The 21,409-nt window shown below is 38.5% G+C and overlaps 1 protein-coding gene across 1 annotated transcript; it reads left to right on the plus strand.

The window, feature by feature from the left end:
• Positions 1–10,026: 10,026 nt before the first annotated feature.
• LOC113722692 (uncharacterized) lies at positions 10,027–11,181 on the plus strand. Its single transcript, XM_072048185.1, has one exon. It carries the CDS (start codon positions 10,027–10,029, stop codon positions 11,179–11,181), a length of 1,155 nt encoding a protein of 384 aa, XP_071904286.1.
• The last annotated feature ends 10,228 nt before the right edge of the window (positions 11,182–21,409 follow it).

Here is a 21,409-nt window from a genome sequence, read left to right on the forward strand (position 1 = left end):
ATAGCTTCTGAGGGCTCCAATATCCTTGAATTGTTTCTGGTTATATTTCCAGTAAATTGTTAATTACTAAAATATGATTGCTTGACTTATAAATTGAGATTGTTATTTGAGCAATGTGCTTGTATGTGTGTTCTTGGCCTCACGAGCGTTTTTGCTCACCCTGTAGATTTGTTTTCCTTAACAGGATTGAACTTGGCGAGGTATCGAAGAAACCTTCCTGCTACGCTTTTGTTTAGGGTTTCTATTACTTTTGACTTTGTCTTGACTTTTGGGTTGTATTTTGGAATCCGAATGTAACTTTTGGAGTATGATGGTTGTTGAACACCCGATGTGCGGATTGGATATCGGATGACTTTTATTAAACTTGAACGCTTCCGCATTTATTGTATCTAAGTTATTGACTCGTATGGTGTGGTCCGGCAATAAGTTTAAATGGAATTGCTTGAGTCCTGGCGAGAGTTAGGCAGGCGTCCCGCGGATACCTTTTGGTTCGCCTTAGGGAGAAGTGGGGGCGTCACAATTGGTATCAGAGCGCTAGGTTAGCGCTAGGTTAGAGATCTATATGGGAGACATATTGGATACTCTACCCTTAAAACCTGAGACCAGATAATTTAGTTATACCTAAATAGGTATTTGGGGCATACTAGAGCTTGGGGTAGGCATGCATAAACGACATCCGAACTAGATAGCGATTTAAATTTCTAACCCGAAAGGTGCTATTATTTTGCAGGGATGGAAAACGGAAATGGAGTTCCGTCAGCTAACGGGAATAGCCATGCGAATGGTCATGTAGTGCCTCCTATGCCTATCTACTACCGAGCTTTAGGTGGGGGAGCTCGTGCACGCTACTCGCCTGCTACTCGATACCCCCGATGTACTTGTAGCGTCACCTTTGCTTACCCGAACTACCTCGTGCTTGCTCTGGACGACGAGCGTCGTCAACTAGTGGATCTTAATAGGGATCTTCAAGCAGAGGTGTACGAGCTTAGACAGATGGTTAGCGCTCAGGGTAAGCGGATTGCTGAGCTCGAGGAGGTGATTGAAGGTGAAGTGGCCACGTCTGCTGTGGTCCATGATGAGCTTCAGGATACTAGGGCTCAACTTACTAGGTTGAGGGAGGAGGTCCGTAGTAGGGCTTCCGATATCGTAGCTGATGCCACTAGGTTAGTGGAGGATGCGATGGAGGTAGCTCCTAGTCCTGAGGAGGAGGATCCTGAAGAGGAGGTTCCTCCTGATAGTCCTACTGTGGACTAGGTCTAGGCAATTTGACCACTCTATGACTCTTTTGACTAGTATAGCTAGTTTTAGCAGGGGTGATGCTAAGTGCTGAGACCATTGTATTTTGCATGACTGTGTGGCCTATTTTTGGAAGCACTTGCTTTACTTTAGTCTTCTGTGACTAAAAGCACTCTTGTGACACCTGTGTGCTATATTTTTGTGACTACCCCATGACTTGCTAATTGTATGAACTGGATATGTTAATGAATGTAAATTATTGTTAATTTCAATATTTTCTTGATTTGTTCCTACTCTTTACTTTGCATCGCATAATTTATTTATTCTTGCACTAGGCACGCCTAGGTTATGGAAGGACTAAGAGGTGGTCGAGGCCGTGGTCGAAGTCGTGGGCGAGGGACTAGACAGGCCCAACCTCAAAGGGGTGACCAGGGATCGGCAACTGCACCGATCCAAGGTCAGAAAAATTTTTGAGGGTAATCAAGTGGCTACTGCCATTAATAGGATGACTGATATACTAGAGCGCCTAGCTGATAGACAAGGCCCTGGACCATTTAGCCAACCTGGGGGTCAAGAAAGAGGAGAGGATAGAGCCTTAGAGAGATTCTTGAAATTTAACCCGCCTAAGTTTCTTGGCGAACCTGATCCTGAGGTGGCGGAGAATTGGTTGGAAAGGATGACCAACATATTCGCTGCTTTAGACTACACTGAAGATAGGCGAGTGAATTTCGCTGCTTTTCAATTTGAGAGAGTAGCCCGTGCTTGGTAGGATCTGATAAAAGGAAAATGGGATAGAACTCAAACCCCGTAGACTTGGGAGAATTTTACAAGGAAATTTAATGAAAAGTTTCTTCCGCCCTTAATTCAAGAGAAGAGGGAGGATGAATTTATCAAGCTGAAACTGGGAACTCTTAGTGTAGCGGAGTATGAAGGAAAATTCACTAAACTTTCCAAGTATGCCCCTGAGCTAGTGGTCAATGAACGAAAGAGGATTAGACGGTTTATTCAGGGATTTAATGTAGTGGTACAAGAGGGCTTGGCTGCAGCCCAAATCTCTACATTCACGGAGGCACTAGAGAAAGCTCAGAGGGTAGAAAATGTAAGGATGCAAGTGAGAGACTTCCACAGTAGAAAAAGAAACTTTCCTAGCCATACCTCTGGTCAAGCAAGTAAGAGTGCACAACCTTCCAAGATAGGAAGAGGAGTTGGAGGAGTGAAGTCTGTTGGAGCTTCTAGGGGAGCTCTAACTAGAGGGGGCCGTAATGGAACAACTCAAGTTAGGGGAGCACCTCCTACTGGATCGGCTGTGACTCCTCAAGTTACATGTGGATACTGCGGTAAATCCAACCATTCTGAGAACGATTGCTGGAGAAAGTCGGGGAAATGTTTATTTTGTGGTAGTACTGAACATCAAGTCGCCAATTGTCCAAAATCACCAAAGACAGGGGAAAATGCTCAAAGACCAGAAAAGTCAGTCTCTAAGCAAACCAGTGCCGGAGGGAGTCAACCGAAAGTACCGGCCAGGGTTTATGCACTGGATTATCAACAAGTTCCTGAGGCAACTGAGGTGGTAGAATGTACGATTCCAATCTTTCACCGTTTAGCTAGGGTTTTAATTGATCCAGGTGCTACACATTCTTTTGTAAACCCTAATTTCATGAGTAGGATAGACTTGAAGCCAATTAAGTTACCATATGATCTAGAGGTTAAAACGCCTACTGGGGATCAAAGTCTAATTGCTAACTTGGTGTATCAAGATTGTGAAGTCTGGATTGGGGAACGAAAATTATCGACTGATTTGATGGGATTGATGATTAAGGGATACGATGTAATCTTAGGGATGGATTGGTTAGCCCGTTATAATGCTCAGCTAAACTGTAGGACGAAAGTTGTGGAGTTGCGTATTCCAGGAGAAGCAACCCTGAAACTGGATGTAAGGGGTAGATTAGATTCGTCTACATTTATTTCAGGAATTCGGGCTAGAAAATTATTAAGTAAAGGAGCTCAAGGGTATTTGGCTTTTCTTATTAACACCCTTAGTGATAAGGTGAATTTGGAGGACATGCCTGTAGTGAAAGACTTTCCTGATGTTTTTCCTGAAGAATTGGAGTCCCTACCCCCGGATCGGGAAATAGCCTTTAAGATCGATATAACTCCGGGAGTAGCCCCTATTTCTAGGACGCCATATCGAATGGCCCCAGCCGAATTGAAGGAGTTGAAATTGCAATTACAAGATTTGCTAGAAAGGGGTTTTATTAAAGAGAGTGATTCTCCGTGGGGAGCCCCAGTTTTGTTTGTTAAGAAAAAGGACGGGAGTTTGAGGCTATGTATAGACTATAGATGATTGAATAATGTTACAACTAAGAATAAATACCCGCTGCCCCACATTGATGAGTTGTTTGACCAATTACAAGGGACTGTAGTATTCTCTAAGTTGGATTTGAGACAGGGTTATTATCAGTTGAGGATTTTGGAGAAGGACATACCCAAGACTGCTTTTAACTCGAGATATGGGCATTTTGAATTTGCCGTGATGCCATTTGGGTTAACGAATGCTCCTGCTGCTTTTATGGATTTAATGCATAGGGTCTTTAAACCTTATCTAGACCAATTTGTGGTGGTCTTTATTGATGACATATTGGTGTATTCTAAGAATGTGAAAGACCATGAGAAACACTTGAGGGTTGTTTTGCAGACCTTAAGGGAGCACCAATTGTATGCTAAGTTTAGCAAGTGTGAGTTTTGGTTAAAAGAAGTGACTTTCTTGGGGCACATAATTTCTAAGGATGGGATTAAAGTGGATCCAGCTAAAATTGAAGCCGTTTCGAAATGGAAACGACCGGAAAACCCTACCGAGGTTCGGAGTTTTATTGGTTTAGCAGGGTATTACCGGAGATTCATTCAGGATTTTTTGAAAATCACTGGACCCATGACTGAATTGACCAAGAAAAATGGGAGGTTTATATGGAGTCTTAAGTGTGAGAAAAGTTTTCAGGAATTGAAAAGAAGGTTAACAATGGCACCTGTGTTAGCTTTGCCAAATGGAAAGGATAGTTTTATGGTTTACACGGACGCCTCTAAGGAAGGTTTGGGATGTGTTTTGATGCAAAATGATAAAGTGATAGCATATGCCTCTAGGAAATTGAAACCGCATGAAGGGAATTACCCGACTCATGATTTGGAGTTAGCGGTTGTGGTCTTTGCTTTGAAGAAATGGAGACATTATTTGTATGGAGTAACATTTGAGGTTTTTACGGACCACAAAAGCCTTAAATACTTGTTTTCTCAAAAGGAGCTGAATTTGAGGCAACGTAGATGGATGGAATTTCTGGAAGACTATGGCTGTACGATTAAGTACCATCCAGGGAAAGCTAATGTAGTGGCCGATGCTTTGAGCCGTCAAGTGCAAATGGCTGGATTGATGATTAAGGAGTTTCAATTATTGGAAGAAGTGAGTTACTGGAATCCTCGATTGGAACCAAGAAAGGTAATTTTGGGAAATATTATAGTAACTTCCACCTTATTGGAACGTATTAAGGAATTTCAAGAAAAGAACACGGAAGTGCAAAAATGGGCGGAAAAGGTTAAAATGGGAGAAAAGACAGATTTTAATCTGGGGTCAGATGGAATATTGAGATTTCGGAATCGGATAGTTGTGCCAAAGAATGAAGGGTTTAGAAAGGAAATCTTAGAAGAGGCACATCAATCAAAGTTTACGGTACATCCAGGAGAGAATAAAATGTACCAAGACTTAAAGAATCTGTATTGGTAGGAGAACATGAAGAGGGAAATTGCCCAATTTGTCCAAATATGTTTAATTTGTCAACAGGTTAAAGCCGAACATTAGAAACCATCAGGACTTTTGCAACCTCTAGAAATACCTGAGTGGAAATGGGAGAATATCACTATGGATTTTGTATCGGGATTACCAAGAACACAGAGAGGCCATGATGCGATTTGGGTAATAGTGGATAGATTGACCAAGTCGGCCCATTTTCTGCCGATTAACATGAAGTACCCGTTGGAGAAGTTGGCTAGGTTGTATTTGGATGAGATCATTAGGTTGCATGGTATATCTGTGAGTATCGTGTCCGACAGGGATCCGAGATTTGTTTCGAGATTCTGGCAAAAGATGCAAGAGGTATTGGGGACTAAGTTGAACTTTAGTACCACTTATCATCCCCAGACTGATGGACAGTCGGAGAGGACAATTCAAACACTTGAGGACATGTTAAGGACTTGTGTTCTGGACTTTGGAGAAAATTGGAGTAAGTCTTTGACTTTAGTGGAATTTGCCTACAACAATAGTTTCCACTCTTCTATTCAGATGGCCCCGTATGAGGCACTTTATGGTCGGAAATGTAGGTCTCCAATTTGTTGGGACGAAATAGGTGAACGGAAAATCCTAGATCCGACCACAGTATCTTGGATTGAGGAAGCTAATAAAAAGGTAAAGTTGGTACGCCAGAGAATTCAGACTGCCCAGAGCCGCCAAAAGAGTTATGCCGATAATCGAAGAAAGGATTTGGAGTTTACTGTTGGAGATTTGGTATTTCTCAAGATTACACCTTTGAAAGCAAGCTTGATGTCCGGGAAAGGAAAGAAATTACAGCCAAGATTTGTAGGGCCTTATAAGATTATCCAACGTGTGGCGAGTGTAGCCTATAAGTTGGAATTACCGCCAAGTTTATCTCGAATCAATAATGTGTTTCATGTATCTATACTTAAGAAGTATCATCCGGACCCATCACATGTCTTACAACCAGAGAGTATTGAGATGGATGAGACCTTAACTTATGAAGAGAAACCGGTTAAGCTTCTGGATAGGAAGGTGAAGAAATTGAGAAATAAACAGATACCATTAGTAAAGGTTCTCTGGAAGAACCATGGGTTGGAGGAGGCAACTTGGGAGGTCGAAGAAGCAATTCGAGAAAAGTATCCAGACCTGTTCGTCAATCAAGGTAAATTTCGAGGACGAAATTTCTTAAGGGGGAGAGGATGTGAGGATTCGAAAATTCTATTATTCTTAAAATCCCTAATTTTGGCTAAATTAATTATTTATTTGGATTTTTGCCACGAATAATATTTTCTAGCCTTATTAGAGCTAAGTACATGGTTTTATAGTTTCGTTATATTTTTAAAGTGTCTCATTTCAAAAAAAAATTATTTTCTTAAAAGCTTGATTAGAAAAAAAAAAAAAGTGAGAACGTGTCTAAACACTTTAGCCAATTGGGAGTGCAATAAGCTCAAAATTTTGAGATATATACAATGGTTCTAAAATAGGCAATTTTAGGTTTAAAAACTCATGTGATAGTTGGTAGTACGATTGTTCTAAAAATTTCTCGAAGGTTTCATTTTATTGCGCCTAAATTGGAAATACGTGTTTTCACGTGCGCCATTAATTGAGGGACTTTGGACAATTATTTTGGGACAATTAAGAATGAATAATATTTATATGAATGTAAGTGCCCTAGAGGTTTAGTGCACTAGTGCAACAAACTTAAGAGAAATCGAACACAAAACGCGCGCGTAGGCGCACTAGTTGCAATTGATTTTTACGTACTTAAATTATTACACGAGTAGCGTTCCTTATACGCCAAAGGATCAGCAAACCATTTCCTTTCTTCAAGCTCCTTGGACGGCTAGCAGCTGCAAAGAAACAACCAAAAACTTTCAACATTCCCTCTACAAATCTTACTCAATCTACCAAACTCTCAAAAAAATTCAACTACATCTACCTCAACACTTGGGAAGTCCATTTAGCTGCAAAAGGAAGGAGCTATCCACGGTTCTCTTCAAGCTTCAAAAGGGCCGAAACTTCTGTCTTGACCAACCATCAAAGTAGGTAATGATATAATACCTTAAACTTATCCTATGGAAGTTAAATTACACTTATAAGCTTGAATTTGCATATGGGTTGTGGTTGATGTTGGAGAAATTGGAAAAGTGGGCTCTATGAATTCCCACTCTTGGGTTGTTGCTGATTTTGTGCTTGATGATGTTTATAATGTCGGATTAGTGTTTAAGTTAGTGGTTTGTTGAAGGAAAATTTGCTGGAAACTCACGTTGGGTGCAAAGGTCAAATCTGACCATTTTGCCCCTACTTTGTTCGGCCACTTTAATGCAGAAATTTGAGGATTTAATGGCTTGATTGTGTTGTTTACATGTTGTAGAAGTTGTGTACAAATTTTCAGTGAAAAATGTTGAGTTTTGGTTGATCAAAAGAATTTATTTCCCAAAGCTGGTAATCTGGAAACGGTTGCCGTCGTAACCAAACCAGTGTTCGTATTTCGTCCATAACTCCGTACTTCGATGGCGAAATCAAGTGTCGTTAGTGGCATTTGAAACTAGACATACCCATCTTTCCAACGGTATATAATGCACGTTCTGGTTCCATGTGTGTGAACTGCACCACTCTTCTGAATTCAGCTGCCCTGTTTCTCCGTTCTGCCGAAATGATTTGATGATGCTGCAACTCTAGGCTTAATTTCGAGCCAGTTGCATGCTGAAACTTAAAACGATTTCTTCTGTGAAATTTTAGCCCTATGAATGTATTTTCTAACAGTATCAGCCATGCCCAAATCCAAATTAAATTGAGTGAGTTATGATCAAAATACGGTGACTGCCTTGTTCTTGAAAACCTTGGATTTGGACAGATTAGATGTGAGACTTGTTGTAGCCTTACCAAATGAATTTCTTGGTGCTAAACACCTACCAAATGTATCATGTATACTCCTTAGACTTTTCTTGCACAAATGAACCATGCTAGGAGGTTTTCCTTAGCCGAATGTTTGGAAACGGAGAGAAAGAGAGCTAAAGGCAGTTTGGCCTTAGTAATTTCAAACTTTGGTTGATTGGTTAACCACCTTCCCGAAGGTATTTTTCCACGAAAGTTGATAGAGAGATACCCTTCATATAGGAGTATTATAATACAAAATTTGGTATCAATCCAAGTCCGTTTAGACACTTAACTAAAGGTCCAAAGTCGGAACCAAATCTGGAAATTTGTTAACAGTCTTGAAATTTACCCAACTTTGAGCTATCATATCTTGGTGTTCGAAACTCCGATTCTCGATCCGCTTGTTCTGTCCTAAACCTTACTTGCACCTCTAATTGATCTATAAATTTCAAGGGCTGGTTTGCAACGAGTGAATTCTGCCGAATTTTCAAAGTTAGCGAAAAACCAACCCCGGCTCAATCCTGGGTGATTTGGAACAGTAACTTTAAGCTCATTTTTGAGCACTTTCCACTTCGATTCATGGAAAAGTGTCTTCTAGGAACTTGTAGTACTTTCTAAGAGGTTTCCAACGGTATAAAGTTTTCCAATTCTCGACTTATGCCGAGTGAGTTACGATTTTTCAAAAATTCATAACAAAACTGAAATTTTCCAACTTTCAAGGAAATAGAGTTTTTCAAGAACCCTTTATTCTTTTGATATTATCTAAACGTTTTATCCCCGATTTCCTAGATAAAGACTTAAATACTTTTGAATGTTATCAAACCCCTCTCGAACCTCGATTTACGAGTAATTGGGGTTCATTTTCACGGAATCCCCTAGATTAATACTAGTGAACGAATTATTCCTCGATATTTGGGATTTGGATGATAATTCACTATTATTTGCTCAGGCGCACACGAGGACCTTCAAGAGGATCCCACGGTGGACGCTTGAACTTTTCTTGACCTTACTTACACCTAATACTTGGTGAGTGTCAGGTGTATGTAAACTTGTTACATGTTTAATTGTTATTAATGATTGGAAATCTTGAAAGTGGAGTCGAGTGTGTACTTTACCACACTCGTTCTCATTAGAAATGAAATATTAATGGTTGAAATGTATTGAATGAATGATTGAAATGCATTGAATGAATGATTGAAATGTATTGAATGAATGAATGAAATGTAATGGTATGCTATAGTTGCCTACGTCGTTGGAGTGAATCTCCTCGACACACAAGTGCACATGGGGACGCCCAAATCTCATTGACCGACCTTGGACTCGAGCCGGCATGGGCTTGGTCGGGAACCTTGGCGAGCCATGAGATATATATGCTTGACCTAGTGAGAGGTCTTGCTTGGCATACTCGAGTAGTATCGCCACAAACAAATGACAGGCGGGCCCGATACAGGGGTATATAAGGTGAAAGGGGACAGGTTAAGTGGAGTTCTACGGACTAAACCTACCCGATTGACGGAGTGTCAATTCGTGGAGGTTATTGAATGTGCAAGTGGAATATAGCTTCTGAGGGCTCCAATATCCTTGAATTATTTCTGGTTATATTTCCAGTAAATTGTTAATTACTAAAATATGATTGCTTGACTTATAAATTGAGATTGTTATTTGAGCAATGTGCTTGTATGTGTGTTCTTGGCCTCACGAGCGTTTTTGCTCACCCTGTAGATTTGTTTTCCTTAACAGGATTGAACTTGGCGAGGTATCGAAGAAACCTTCCTGCTACGCTTTTGTTTAGGGTTTCTATTACTTTTGACTTTGTCTTGACTTTTGGGTTGTATTTTGGAATCCGAATGTAACTTTTGGAGTATGATGGTTGTTGAACACCCGATGTGCGGGTTGGATATCGGATGACTTTTATTAAACTTGAACGCTTCCGCATTTATTGTATCTAAGTTATTGACTCGTATGGTGTGGTCCGGCAATAAGTTTAAATGGAATTGCTTGAGTCCTGGCGAGAGTTAGGCAGGCGTCCCGCGGATACCTTTTGGTTCGCCTTAGAGAGAAGTGGGGGCGTCACACAATGTATGAGAAATCAACTAGGCCAGATACCAGTAATGCAAAATCAGCTAAGTCAGATGGCATTGGCAATCAACCGCCTGGAATCCCAAGTTTTTGGAAAATTACCTTCTCAACCTGAATTGAACCTGAAGAATGTAAGTGCAATGACTTTAAGGAGTGGGAAGGAAATTCAGGGGTCCGAACTCACGATTTCCAAGGACAAAGATAAGGAAAGGATCGATAATGAGCTTGAGAAGGAGGACAGCAATGGCACAAATCAAAAGATACTCTCTGATCCAGTCATTACAGTTAAAACTAACCCGCCTCCCTTTCCTAGCAGGTTGGAGAAACCGAAGAAGCAGTATAAGGAGAAGGAGATCCTGGAGGTATTCCGCAAGGTAGAGATCAATATTCCCCTGTTAGACGCCATCAAGCAAGTGCCGAATTATGTAAAATTTTTGAGGGACCTATGTGTCAACCGAAGGCGGCTGAGAGGGGATGCAAGGGTCATTGTGGGGGAGAACGTGTCAGCAGTTCTCCAAAGGAACCTTCCACCGAAGTGCGGGGATCCAGGTAGGTTTACTGTCCCATGTAGGATAGGTAATACTTTGATTAGGAATACTCTGCTGGACTTAGGAGCATCAATCAACGTAATGCCTAAATCTATGTATGCTTCTCTGAACCTCAGTCCATTAAAAGAAACTGAGATAATAATCCAATTGGCAGACCGAACAAATGCATACCCTGATGGGTTGGTCGATGATGTGTTGGTTAAAGTTAATGAATTGGTATTCCCGACTGACTTTTATGTACTTGACATGGATGATGACCATTCTCCCGACCCTTCACCTTTGCTTTTAGGTAGACCCTTTTTGAACACAGTACAGACAAAAATTGACGTTAATAAGGGTACATTGTCCACGGAATTTGATGGAGAACTAGTCCATTTTAATATTTTTGATACAATGGAATATCTTGTTAACTGTCACTCTGTGTTTGTTATTCATACTATTAATCCCTCTGTACAAGAATTTTCTGAGTTTGCTTGTAGGGGCAAATTCAAATTTACTGAGAACAAGTATAAAGGGATGAAAGCAATGTATGAGGTGAAAAGGAACAGGAAATTAAGGAAGAACGTTGCACTCAATGGCTATGTGGATCCCGGAGGAGTGCCACGGATTACAAGGAAAATTGACTTACACCCAAATTGAAGAGTGGTGTTCAATGTCTAATCAAAGACATTAAAAAAAGGCGCTCATTAGGAGGCAACCCAATTTCTTTTAATTGTTTGTTCAGTTTTGTTTGATAGTTTAAATATGTTTTCCTTGAATTTGACCGATTTTTTATTTCAATTTTCGTTTTTGATGATTTGCAGGTGTCTCTCTGATATGACGTGCCCGTGTCAAGTCACCTGGAGAGCTCCTCATTCTGTGCCTTCTTGACGCGCCCGCGTCACGTTCGTGGGAAAGGTAAGTATTCAAAAAAAAAAAACTCAAGAATGATTATTGATTTTCTGTTAATCTCTACTTTTGAATTTTGAAAATAAATTTTGTCCAAAATAATAAGATAAAAAAATAAAAAAAAAAAAAGAGAAAAGGAAAAAAGAAACAAAGTAAAGAGAAAAAAAAAACAAAGTCTTTCAGTTGAAAAAAAAAAGCAAGTCTTAAAGAAAAAAAACAACAACAACAAAAACTATTTTTCTTTTTTCTTTCTTTTTCTTCCTTTTCTTTCCTTTTCTTTCTTTTCTTCTTTCTTCTTTCTTTCTTCTCCCCTGTTCTCCTCTGTGTCACCCGAAACTCACACGCCGCCTGCTACTCGACGCCACTGCCACGCGCCGCCTCTCCTTCTCCCTCCGAATCTCTCTCTCTCCGCGCAGGTAGCTCACCTCCACCCCGCTCTCTCTCTCCAACCAACCTCACCGCCAGCCCACCTTCGTCCCTCTTCCTCGATCTCCCTCTTTGCACGTCATCACCAGCTCATCTTCTTCCTGTTGCCGCCAAGCCGCCAACTCCGCCATCCAACCTCGCGCGCGGTGAGCCATCCAGCAGTGCAGCTCCCTCGCCCGTCTCCCCCTTGCTCACGGCCACACGACCACTCCACTACCAGCTCTTCTCCAAGCCTTGCCAGCAGCTTTTCCGTCTAGACGACGCTCGCAGCCCAAGGACAGCACCGCCCTCTCCCATCGCGCTTAGCTGCCAGTGCGTATCACCACCTCGTCCGTCACCAAGCAGCCGCGCGCTGACCCTGCGGTCTTCTCCTTCTCCATCGCACAGCTCACCCAAGCTCCAGCTCGCCGCCGCCACTACTACGGACGCTGTCCGCCATCACCACCTGTCAAACAAATTGACGGGTGGAGGTATTGCTTTTCACCTCCGTCGCTAATATTTTTCTGGATTTTAAACTGCTGGAGTTGTTGCCATTTTCTTGGGTTTCTGGGTGGATATTAGCAAGTGGTATATTGCTTGATTTTCTTTACCTGTGCCTTGCTTGGAGTTTCTATTGCATGTTTGGGGCTGCCTTGGGAGTTATTTTCCTCAATTGATTACAGTTTTGGTTTCTTCTATTTCTGGTACTGCTTGTGCTGTTGGATTTATCAGTGTTTTGGGCTGCCTATTTGAATTGCTTCTTCCCTGTGTGTTTGGTCAGCTGTTTGCTTGAAAACCCAAACCCTTGTGCTTATATTTGCTCCCAGTTGAGTTATGTATTGGACTTTCCAATTGGTGACAACTTTTGGGCTTTAGGGGTGAGTTCATTTTGTCATTATTTGCTACCTTGTTGGGATCATTTTTGGTATCACTTGAGTCTATTTTCCTGCCTTCTGTCTTGAGTCTATTGGAGTAACGTGAGTTGAGTAATTTCTGCTTTTGTTTGTTGATTTGGAAGGCTACTGTGCCACTTTCACTGCTTATTGCTTAGTGATTACGTCTAATTAACAATGTGCATAGTATGGCGCAGAATTTGGCAGCATTCATGCAGCATGCGGGTCTTATGCCTCAATTTGGGTACCACCCACCACTTTGACCCCACTTCAGGGAAGTTTTGTTACCCTCTCCCCTACTTTTGATGTTAATTTGCTACATTGAGAGCAATGTATTGTTTAAGTGTGGGGGGGGATCAGTTGTGGTTTTAGTTTTTAGTAGTTTTTAGTTTTTAGGTGTTTTTCCTTTATTTTTAGTTTGGCATTTGTCTAGTTTTCGTTACATTTTTGTCATTCACTTGTCTAGCTCTCCTATGACTGCCAAAGTTTGATGTTGGTTTGTTGCCTCTAACTTTACTGTTGCCAAGTTTTATTAATAAAATGTATCAAGTTAATATGGTTGAATCCAAAAACATCTTTTTGGTGAATATCGATGATTGCTTAATTCTTTTGATTTCTTTGTTAACTTTTCTAGGCATAGGGAATGATTGTTGGCATTTTCATGTGAATTGGTCCAATATTGACTCTAGTTCTCCATGTTTGGTAATAATGAGGCTAAGCTGCTCCTCTTTTTATTTTTAGCGGTGTTATTTTGCGTTTTTGTGCTATATGGCTGTGAATATGGTTGACTGTACTCCGCTATTAGTTACTACTGAGTAACCGGGGATCTGCACCTAAAAGTGTCGATTCTCGCGTCAAAAAGTAGTAATTTCTATGAGTACGTGGTCGTATAGCGATAGGATCTGAGTAACCGGGTTCCTTCATTTGAAAGATGTCGGAGTTCGCGTCAAAAGACTTCAATAACTAAACACTAAGTCTTTTGTGCTATTGTAAAAAAAAAAAGGAAAGAAAAAAAAAAGGAAAAAATAAATAATAGAAAACGTGAAAAAGAGTGCAGGTTGTGTTAGAAGTCAGCTTGCCGATTTATGGACTTAATATGGAGATTTTGGTTAATATTTGGACCGTTTGCCGATAAATGTTGTGCGCCATTCCTTCTTCTTAGATTAAGTTGACATAGAATTGAAGGAGTCTGTGGTTTAGAAACTAACCGGGGTGATGTTTCTTGGATTTTGATCACAAATGCTTGATATATGGTTTTCCTTGGTATCTTGGCAATATGGTAAATAGGGCAATAGCCATTATCAAATTTTGGTGTCTATTTACTGTTCTTATGCTTGAGGGCAAGCATGGTTTAGGTGTGGGGGGAATTGATAGGGTGCGATTTTATCATTTATTTTATTATTAATTTCCCCTATTACCTGACTCGATATGGATTAATTATTAAATTCTACTCACTTTTAGTATTTTGCATCTATTTCAGGGAGTAGAACGAAAATATGATAACAAGTGTCAATTTAACAGAAAAGGAGTCCAAGCATAGAGCTTATCCGAGGGGCATTGTTGGCAAAAGAAAAAATTGTGCCCATTTTGGTAATTTTATGGAAGAGGGCAGCGGACGCAGAGCCTTGGACAGAATGGAGACCGCCGAACAGTAGCAAAGACTACTAGATACGAAATAAAAATTGCTGAGGCAGAGCAATAGCTTGAGCTTAGCTTTACTTTGACTTTTCCTTCTTAGCTTTTGGAGTAGTGGAATTCTTCTACGGATGTGACTTTCCTTCCTTTTAGCTTTTTAGCAGTTCCTTTTTCTTCCTGCATATGAGTAGACAAAGTGAAGGCATTAAATCATCCTCTGCAACTTTGCGTTTCTTTATTCCTTCTATCGAATTGAATTTGCCCATTGCCCAACTGATGGCCGCGGCTCTCTATTCAATCTTGTATGGTTTTTTTTGCATCAAATATGAACTAATTTCTCCACTCTAGTGAAGGAGCAACAGAGGCTTTGGTTTGCCTAAAACTTGTGAGATCGATTTAATTTTATCTTTTTCTTTTATTTATTGATATTCGCATATCCCTTGATTGCAGTGTTCATGATTATTTAATTAATTGATTGTCTTGGATTCGGATAATTGGTTAACTTGATAATCTATCGTCAATTAGGGCATTAAATCCGTAATTGTTTAATTGCCTTGAATAAGTGACAACTGGCATGATTAGATTCGTGTCAGGGGGATACGCGGGCTAATTTGAAATAATCCTGGTAGTGCGTTATTTGGTTAGAATAGGACTCCTCTAATACGTAAGACAGTTGGGGAATTAAATCTTACGGGCGTACTTAGGATTATTTCTCAATTAGAACAGTGGTTAACGGGCATACCTTAATCACCGACACAGTAAGGAGGGGTTGACTGTCATCGCTTGTTTGGCAGTTATAACCTATTTATTAATAAATAATTGGAATTGCAGGTGTATCGATGATCAATTAGGTGAACTATTGCTGAAGTTATTTCTTGGCTAGACCTTTAATTATTATTACCTTGATTTTAGTGAATTGCCATTTGATTTTCAGTTGGATATTTTATTTCATTGTTAATTGTTTTCTTGTTTTAATTGTTTTGGACTTTTAATTATTGTTACTCTCAGTTTAGTGAATTGTCGTTTAATTTCTAGCTAGTTATTTATTTTTATATTTTTAGTTGAATTGTTTTAATTGTCATCCCTTATTCAAAAACACCCCTTGTGTTATTTTGGATTTCTAAAGGAACAAATATCCCCAATCCCTGAGAATACGACCCTACTTGCCCTGTCTACAAATTAATATTTGTTTGTGACAAAGCCATCCCATCCGGGTATATCGGATCAAGTAAACTCTTCGGGAACAGAGTGAATCAAGTAACCCATTGCACACCTAGAGTCCCTGCTCCAGTACTTGGAATCGGGTTTTGGTTATTTTAACTGGCAATCAGGTTTATTTTTATTATTGCACAGGTTTCGACAACCTGTCAACCTTAGTCTCACTACTAGAGGGAAAGAAGACTATGGGGTGCAAAAGGGTTTTCTCAATTAAGTACAAGATTGACGGATTGATCAACCGATACAAAACTCGATTTGTAGTTAAAGGGTACACATAGACCTATGGTATCGATTATCAAGAGACCTTCTCACCAGTCACAAAACTGATACAGTCAGAGTTTTGCTGTCTCTTGCAGCCAATTTAGATCAGCCTTTGCATCAGCTTGATGTGAAGAATGCTTTCTTGCATGGGTCATTGGGAATCAAAGTGGCATAATCGATACAAGGCATCTTCCTATTTCAACGGAAGTATGTATTTGACTTCTTCACAGAAGTTGGGTCATTGGATTGTAAACTTGTCAACATGCTGATTATCCAGAACCATAGACTTGAGGAATATCTAGATCAGAAGCTGGCTGATAAGAAAGATATCAGAGTTTAGTCGGTAAGTTGATTTACTTGTCTCATACTCGCCCTGATATAACATATGCTATTAGTTTGGTCAGCCGATTCATGCACTCTCGTAGTAATCGGCATATGGAAGCTGTAATGCAGATCTTTCAATACTTGAAGGGTGCACCTAAAAAAGGACTTTTGTTTTTCAAGAATAATTACTTCAACATTGAATGATATATAGATGCCAATTGGGCAAGAGACCCTACTGATAAAAAATCAACTTTAAGCTATTTTGCATTTGTAGGCTGCAACTTAGTTACATGGAAGAGTAAGAGATAGAAGGTGGTGGCTTTTCTAATGTAGAAGCTGAATTCAAAGAAATGGCCAAATGGATGTGTGAACATTTTTGGTTTAAGAAGTTACTGATATCCTTCGTGCCCAACTTTTCAAATGGATTTGTTTTGTGATAACAAAGTAGCTATCGATACTTCACAAAATTCACTTTAGCATAATCAGACTAAACACGAAGAGTTTGATTGGCACTTTATGAAACAAAATTTTGAAGATAAGGTGATTCAATTTCCATTAGTGAAGTCGGAAGATCAACTAGTTGACATATGTAGAAAGGCTATGTCAATTAAGAACTTCTATAACTCACTTGATAAGTTGTACATATACGATAACTATTAACCACCTTGAGGGGGAGTGTTGGAGTAAGTTGATTATAATTATCTTTTCTTTTAAATTTAAATCATATATCAATTAGGGATTAGATAAGGATAGAATAGGTTAGTTACGATTTTGAATATTTGTCTAGATTCATTATACCTTAACTTGTTGTAAGTCTATATATAAATCTCATATTATTGTACTACTCGTGTAAAATATATGAGATATTTCCCCCAAACTCTTTCTTCTTAGCAGGCCACTGATTCGCCAGTTGGTTCATTAGTTAAACCCAACCATCATTGATAAATGCATATTTTATATGTTTTTAGTATGTTTTATTATTTAGATTTGGTGTGTTTGAACGACTTTTATAGCTAATTAACTAAGTTTTTAGTGAAAATATACATTTTATGGCTTAAAGTGTAAAAATTGCATTTCTCTATATTTTAATGGTGAAACTTCATGTTTTTGTAGGTTTAAGAATTCAATCATCAAATGGGGTGAGTTGAAAACATAAATGGATGATTGATTATGGTTTGAAGTGATAAAAAGAGAATATGAAGTGCAAAAGAGGAAATGCAATTAAGGGAGTTTTTCAGCTTTGACATGTTGTGATATTTCGGCTATATCTTGAGATACAAGCATTGGATTGAGGTGATTCTTAAACCATTTTGAAGTAAAACATAGTTCTACATTTGTTATGAAGACATGAAAGTCCAGTTTAGTCATTTTCCTAGTCAAAAAGTCGAAATACAGAAGTACAATTTCATGGTCGAAAGCTGAAACAGAGTTCTAACCAGTCGAGGGTATTTTGGTAATTTCTCGGTTCACAGAGCTCCAAATTGAATGATTCTTGATGTATTGGAAAGCTAACTCAAAGAGCTATAATTTCAAGTTTTGTGCAAGATTCAGCCTCCATCATTGAGAAAATATTAGTTGAAGTTGGACTAAAAACAAAGTAAGGATAAATTCTGCCTAGAAAGTGCGAACCTGCAAAGGAGAAAACGTAGATTTAGGTTGCGTATTCGAGTTTTTCTGCTACAACTTATTTTGCATTCACACAACCTTTCCAACTCATTTACAATTCAGAATTTTGGCTGTATCTGACCAAGAAGAGTGGAAACTTGGAGAACAACTCTTGGTGAGTTCAAAAGCCAACTTTGCCAACTAAGAAACAACTCACCTTGAGCTTAAATTCCCTATAAATAGCAGCCTTTGGAGATCATTTTCACAACTTTGGAAGGCTAGAGAAACTCACAAAAAACGTAGCCTTCACTAGAATTTCCTTAGTTCATTAGTTATGGTAGTATAGTATGGTTAGAGTAGTTTATCCTTCTTGTATTTGTAATTAGATTTGAATGAAAATTTGAAGAGTAAAGATGGAGAGTTAAAGCTCATGTGATAAGGGTGACTACTCTCCTATCACTTTCTCTTTTGTATTTAATTTCATGTGTAACTATAATACAAGTTTGGATTTGATGCCTACAGTATGGATGAACTTTCTATATCTTGTTAGTGATATTTACTTGGTTATTTGATGATATTATTTTGAGCAAATTATTTATCACTTTTGCTTTTCTAATTATGATTAACCGGCCATTAACTGTGATAATCTTAAGGCATTGAGTTTGCAATGAGAATTGGAATTTAACACTAGCTCAAGGAAGTGATAAATCTAGAGAGTACACTCACGAGAGTAGAGGAGCACCTTTGTAGCTTTAGTGACTTGTTTCATGTAATTTCATAGAAAAAATGAATTTGTAGTTAATTCATAACCACGAAAGTAGGTATGGTTAGTTGCAAGTATAGTTGATTCACTACGAGAGTAAGTTTCACATACATTAGGAAATTACGCTATAACTAACCAAGATAATAGCATTCATTTAACCGGTAATATCATTTGCAAGAGTAGTAAGGAATTCTATACCTCTAGAAGCTTTCTATTGTATTTTTTGTTACTTTTATAGTGTAGATTTAATTTCTTGCACTAGTGATAGTCTAAATAATAAAGAAATTCGAAAACCATCAGTAATTGAGAATCTTTTCTGTGGGATTGACCTTTAATACCCTATACTCGCTCTCGACTTGTATACTTACGAAAAATCGCATGTGGGGTATTTAGAATTTTATAAATGTAAAATTTGATTGTTGATGAACTAATTGATATATGTATACCCCGCGCTCGTCAATCATCTTATATAATAAAAATATATATTTAATTAATAAAAACAATATGATTGTTGAATTGCTAGTTTTAACGGGTTGTTAAACTGGTTGGTTTTGTGAATTTTACCAGTTAAACGACTTAAACTAGCAAATCGTTGGTCACTTAACAAATTCCTTCCTTATCTGGTCCAACACTAACACGACCCAAATAGGTGACCCGTTCATCAATTTGAACAATTGAACCGCCAAGCGTTGCTAGGTTTCATAACTATCATTAGAAGTCCTTTTCTCATTTATAGATGGGCCTATATTCTTTGTTAGAAACAATAAAATAAAACTTTCACATAAGACCAAATAAAACAAAATTGATAGCTAAAGAATAAAGGTCTATCCTATATTATGCACGATGATAAATTTACTTAATAATGAGTTTTAGCTAGAGCTGTGCTCGAGTATCGCCATACTCAAGCTCGACTCGACATACAAGAAAGGTACTCGAGCTCGAGCGAGTAGTATTATTGGACACTACAAGAAAATTGTTTATCAGTGACAACACAAAGTCATCACAGAACATACAAATATCGTCACAAATACCTTTTATTGACGACTTTTTGATCGTCACAAAGTCGTCACTAAATCCCCGTCGGTAAAAGTAAACAGTGACGACCTAAAATGTCGTCACTAAATAGTTGTCATTAGTGACGACTTTAAGTAGAGCATTTTTGACAAAAGATCAAGTCGTCAATAAAATACTTCCAGATTGTCGTCACTAATGACAACTATTTAGTGACGACCTGAAATATCGTCACTAAATAGTTGTCATTAGTGACAACAATCCGGAAGTGTTTTATTGACGAATTGACCTTTTGTAAAAAATGCTCTACTTAAGATCGTCACTAAAAAGCACCGAAACCCATTGTATATAACTATTTTACTGACAACAATTGTCGTCACAAATGTAGCTTAGATTTCGTGATAGTCTCTGTTGTGACAAGGAGTTTTTATTTTCTATTTTGTGACAACTTTTTTTTGTCATTAGATAATTTCTCATTAGTGACAGCCTCCGAAGGTTGTCACTGAGCTTTGTTTTGAAGAGTTGAAATTAACCATTATGAATATAGCATTGTCATAGCAATTTCAACAAATTATAGTAGAACATTCAATTTGACAAAAGGCAAAATTCAGGTAGAATGAAGCTACAAATTCATATATATGGCCATGAACATTTGTGAATTCATCAAAATAGAAGTTAACCAGAAATGTTGTGTCCCAAAACCCACATAATCAATTCAAGCACTAATGGCCAATATGCATCCTTCCCAAAAAATAGAGTACTAGATTTCTAAACTAAAGCAAAGATTGCACCACCAATGTCAGACTTCAACCATCTCTATCATCATATCCAACAATCTCCTCGTGATCAATATCAAACTGGACTGCATTGAGAATAAAATATTATATGCATTAGAATAGACTTTAGTAAAAAAATATGCTATTACAACCTTACACAAGTTATCTAAGTACAAGAAACAGTTAAAAAGTTGTGTATTATCTAAGTACAAGAAGTTAACAAGAAGTTTAGATTATAAGGACTAGAAACTGACAATGAATTGAGTTTCATACCATCTACATGCCATTTTAAATGATTCACAAGCATTATATTGCGATATTGGATATCTTCTTTATTAAAAAACTTGTTCAAATCACATTATGAGAACATCTAACTTTTTGATTATCAAAGTAATTGACTTCGAGGCCTGGAACAGCAAGTACTTTTGTCAGTGGACAAGGTTAGATCATATTGGGTGAGTTTGCGTTGCTCCATAGTTGAAGTGATTTTACTTGAGTTCTGTCCACAAACTCTTTGGTTGTCACAATGAAGTAATCTCAATTAGCCAATACGGCATAAATATCCACTTGTGAAAATACATAAGGAGTTCCTCAAAAAATAGGTAATTTTGGAAATTTACTGATTGTTGCTAAGTGTGGTTCCTAGCACAGATCCACAGATGTACTCTTAGTGCTAGCTATGGTCCATCCCAAATTCGATAATCAGAAGCAACTCCAATCTATTACTTACTCACACAACCATCTAACAATCACAGGACTTCTGATAGTCATCAAATAACTGATGTTCTACTTCATGTACCGGTCATATCACTTATACCAATATCACCAAATCCTTTAAGCAAACAAGAAAACAAAAACAGATAACCAGCATGATAGCTGTTCTGAAGACAAATTTATAGTAACAAGGTCGGAATTTGTTTACCTGCTTGGATGAAACATCGTATTCATCTTCCCAACCAGTACAGGCCTTCTCTGATGAAGAAATCTTCCGAGACTTATCCTTTAACTCTCTCTACGTGGCATCTCCTTGGAAGATGAAAGAACCAATGAGGGAGCAAGAAGAGAGAAGAGATTTGCAGCAGATAATG

Source organism: Coffea arabica, chromosome 5e, assembly GCF_036785885.1.
Source record: "Coffea arabica cultivar ET-39 chromosome 5e, Coffea Arabica ET-39 HiFi, whole genome shotgun sequence".
Taxonomy (NCBI): Eukaryota; Viridiplantae; Streptophyta; class Magnoliopsida; order Gentianales; family Rubiaceae; genus Coffea; species Coffea arabica.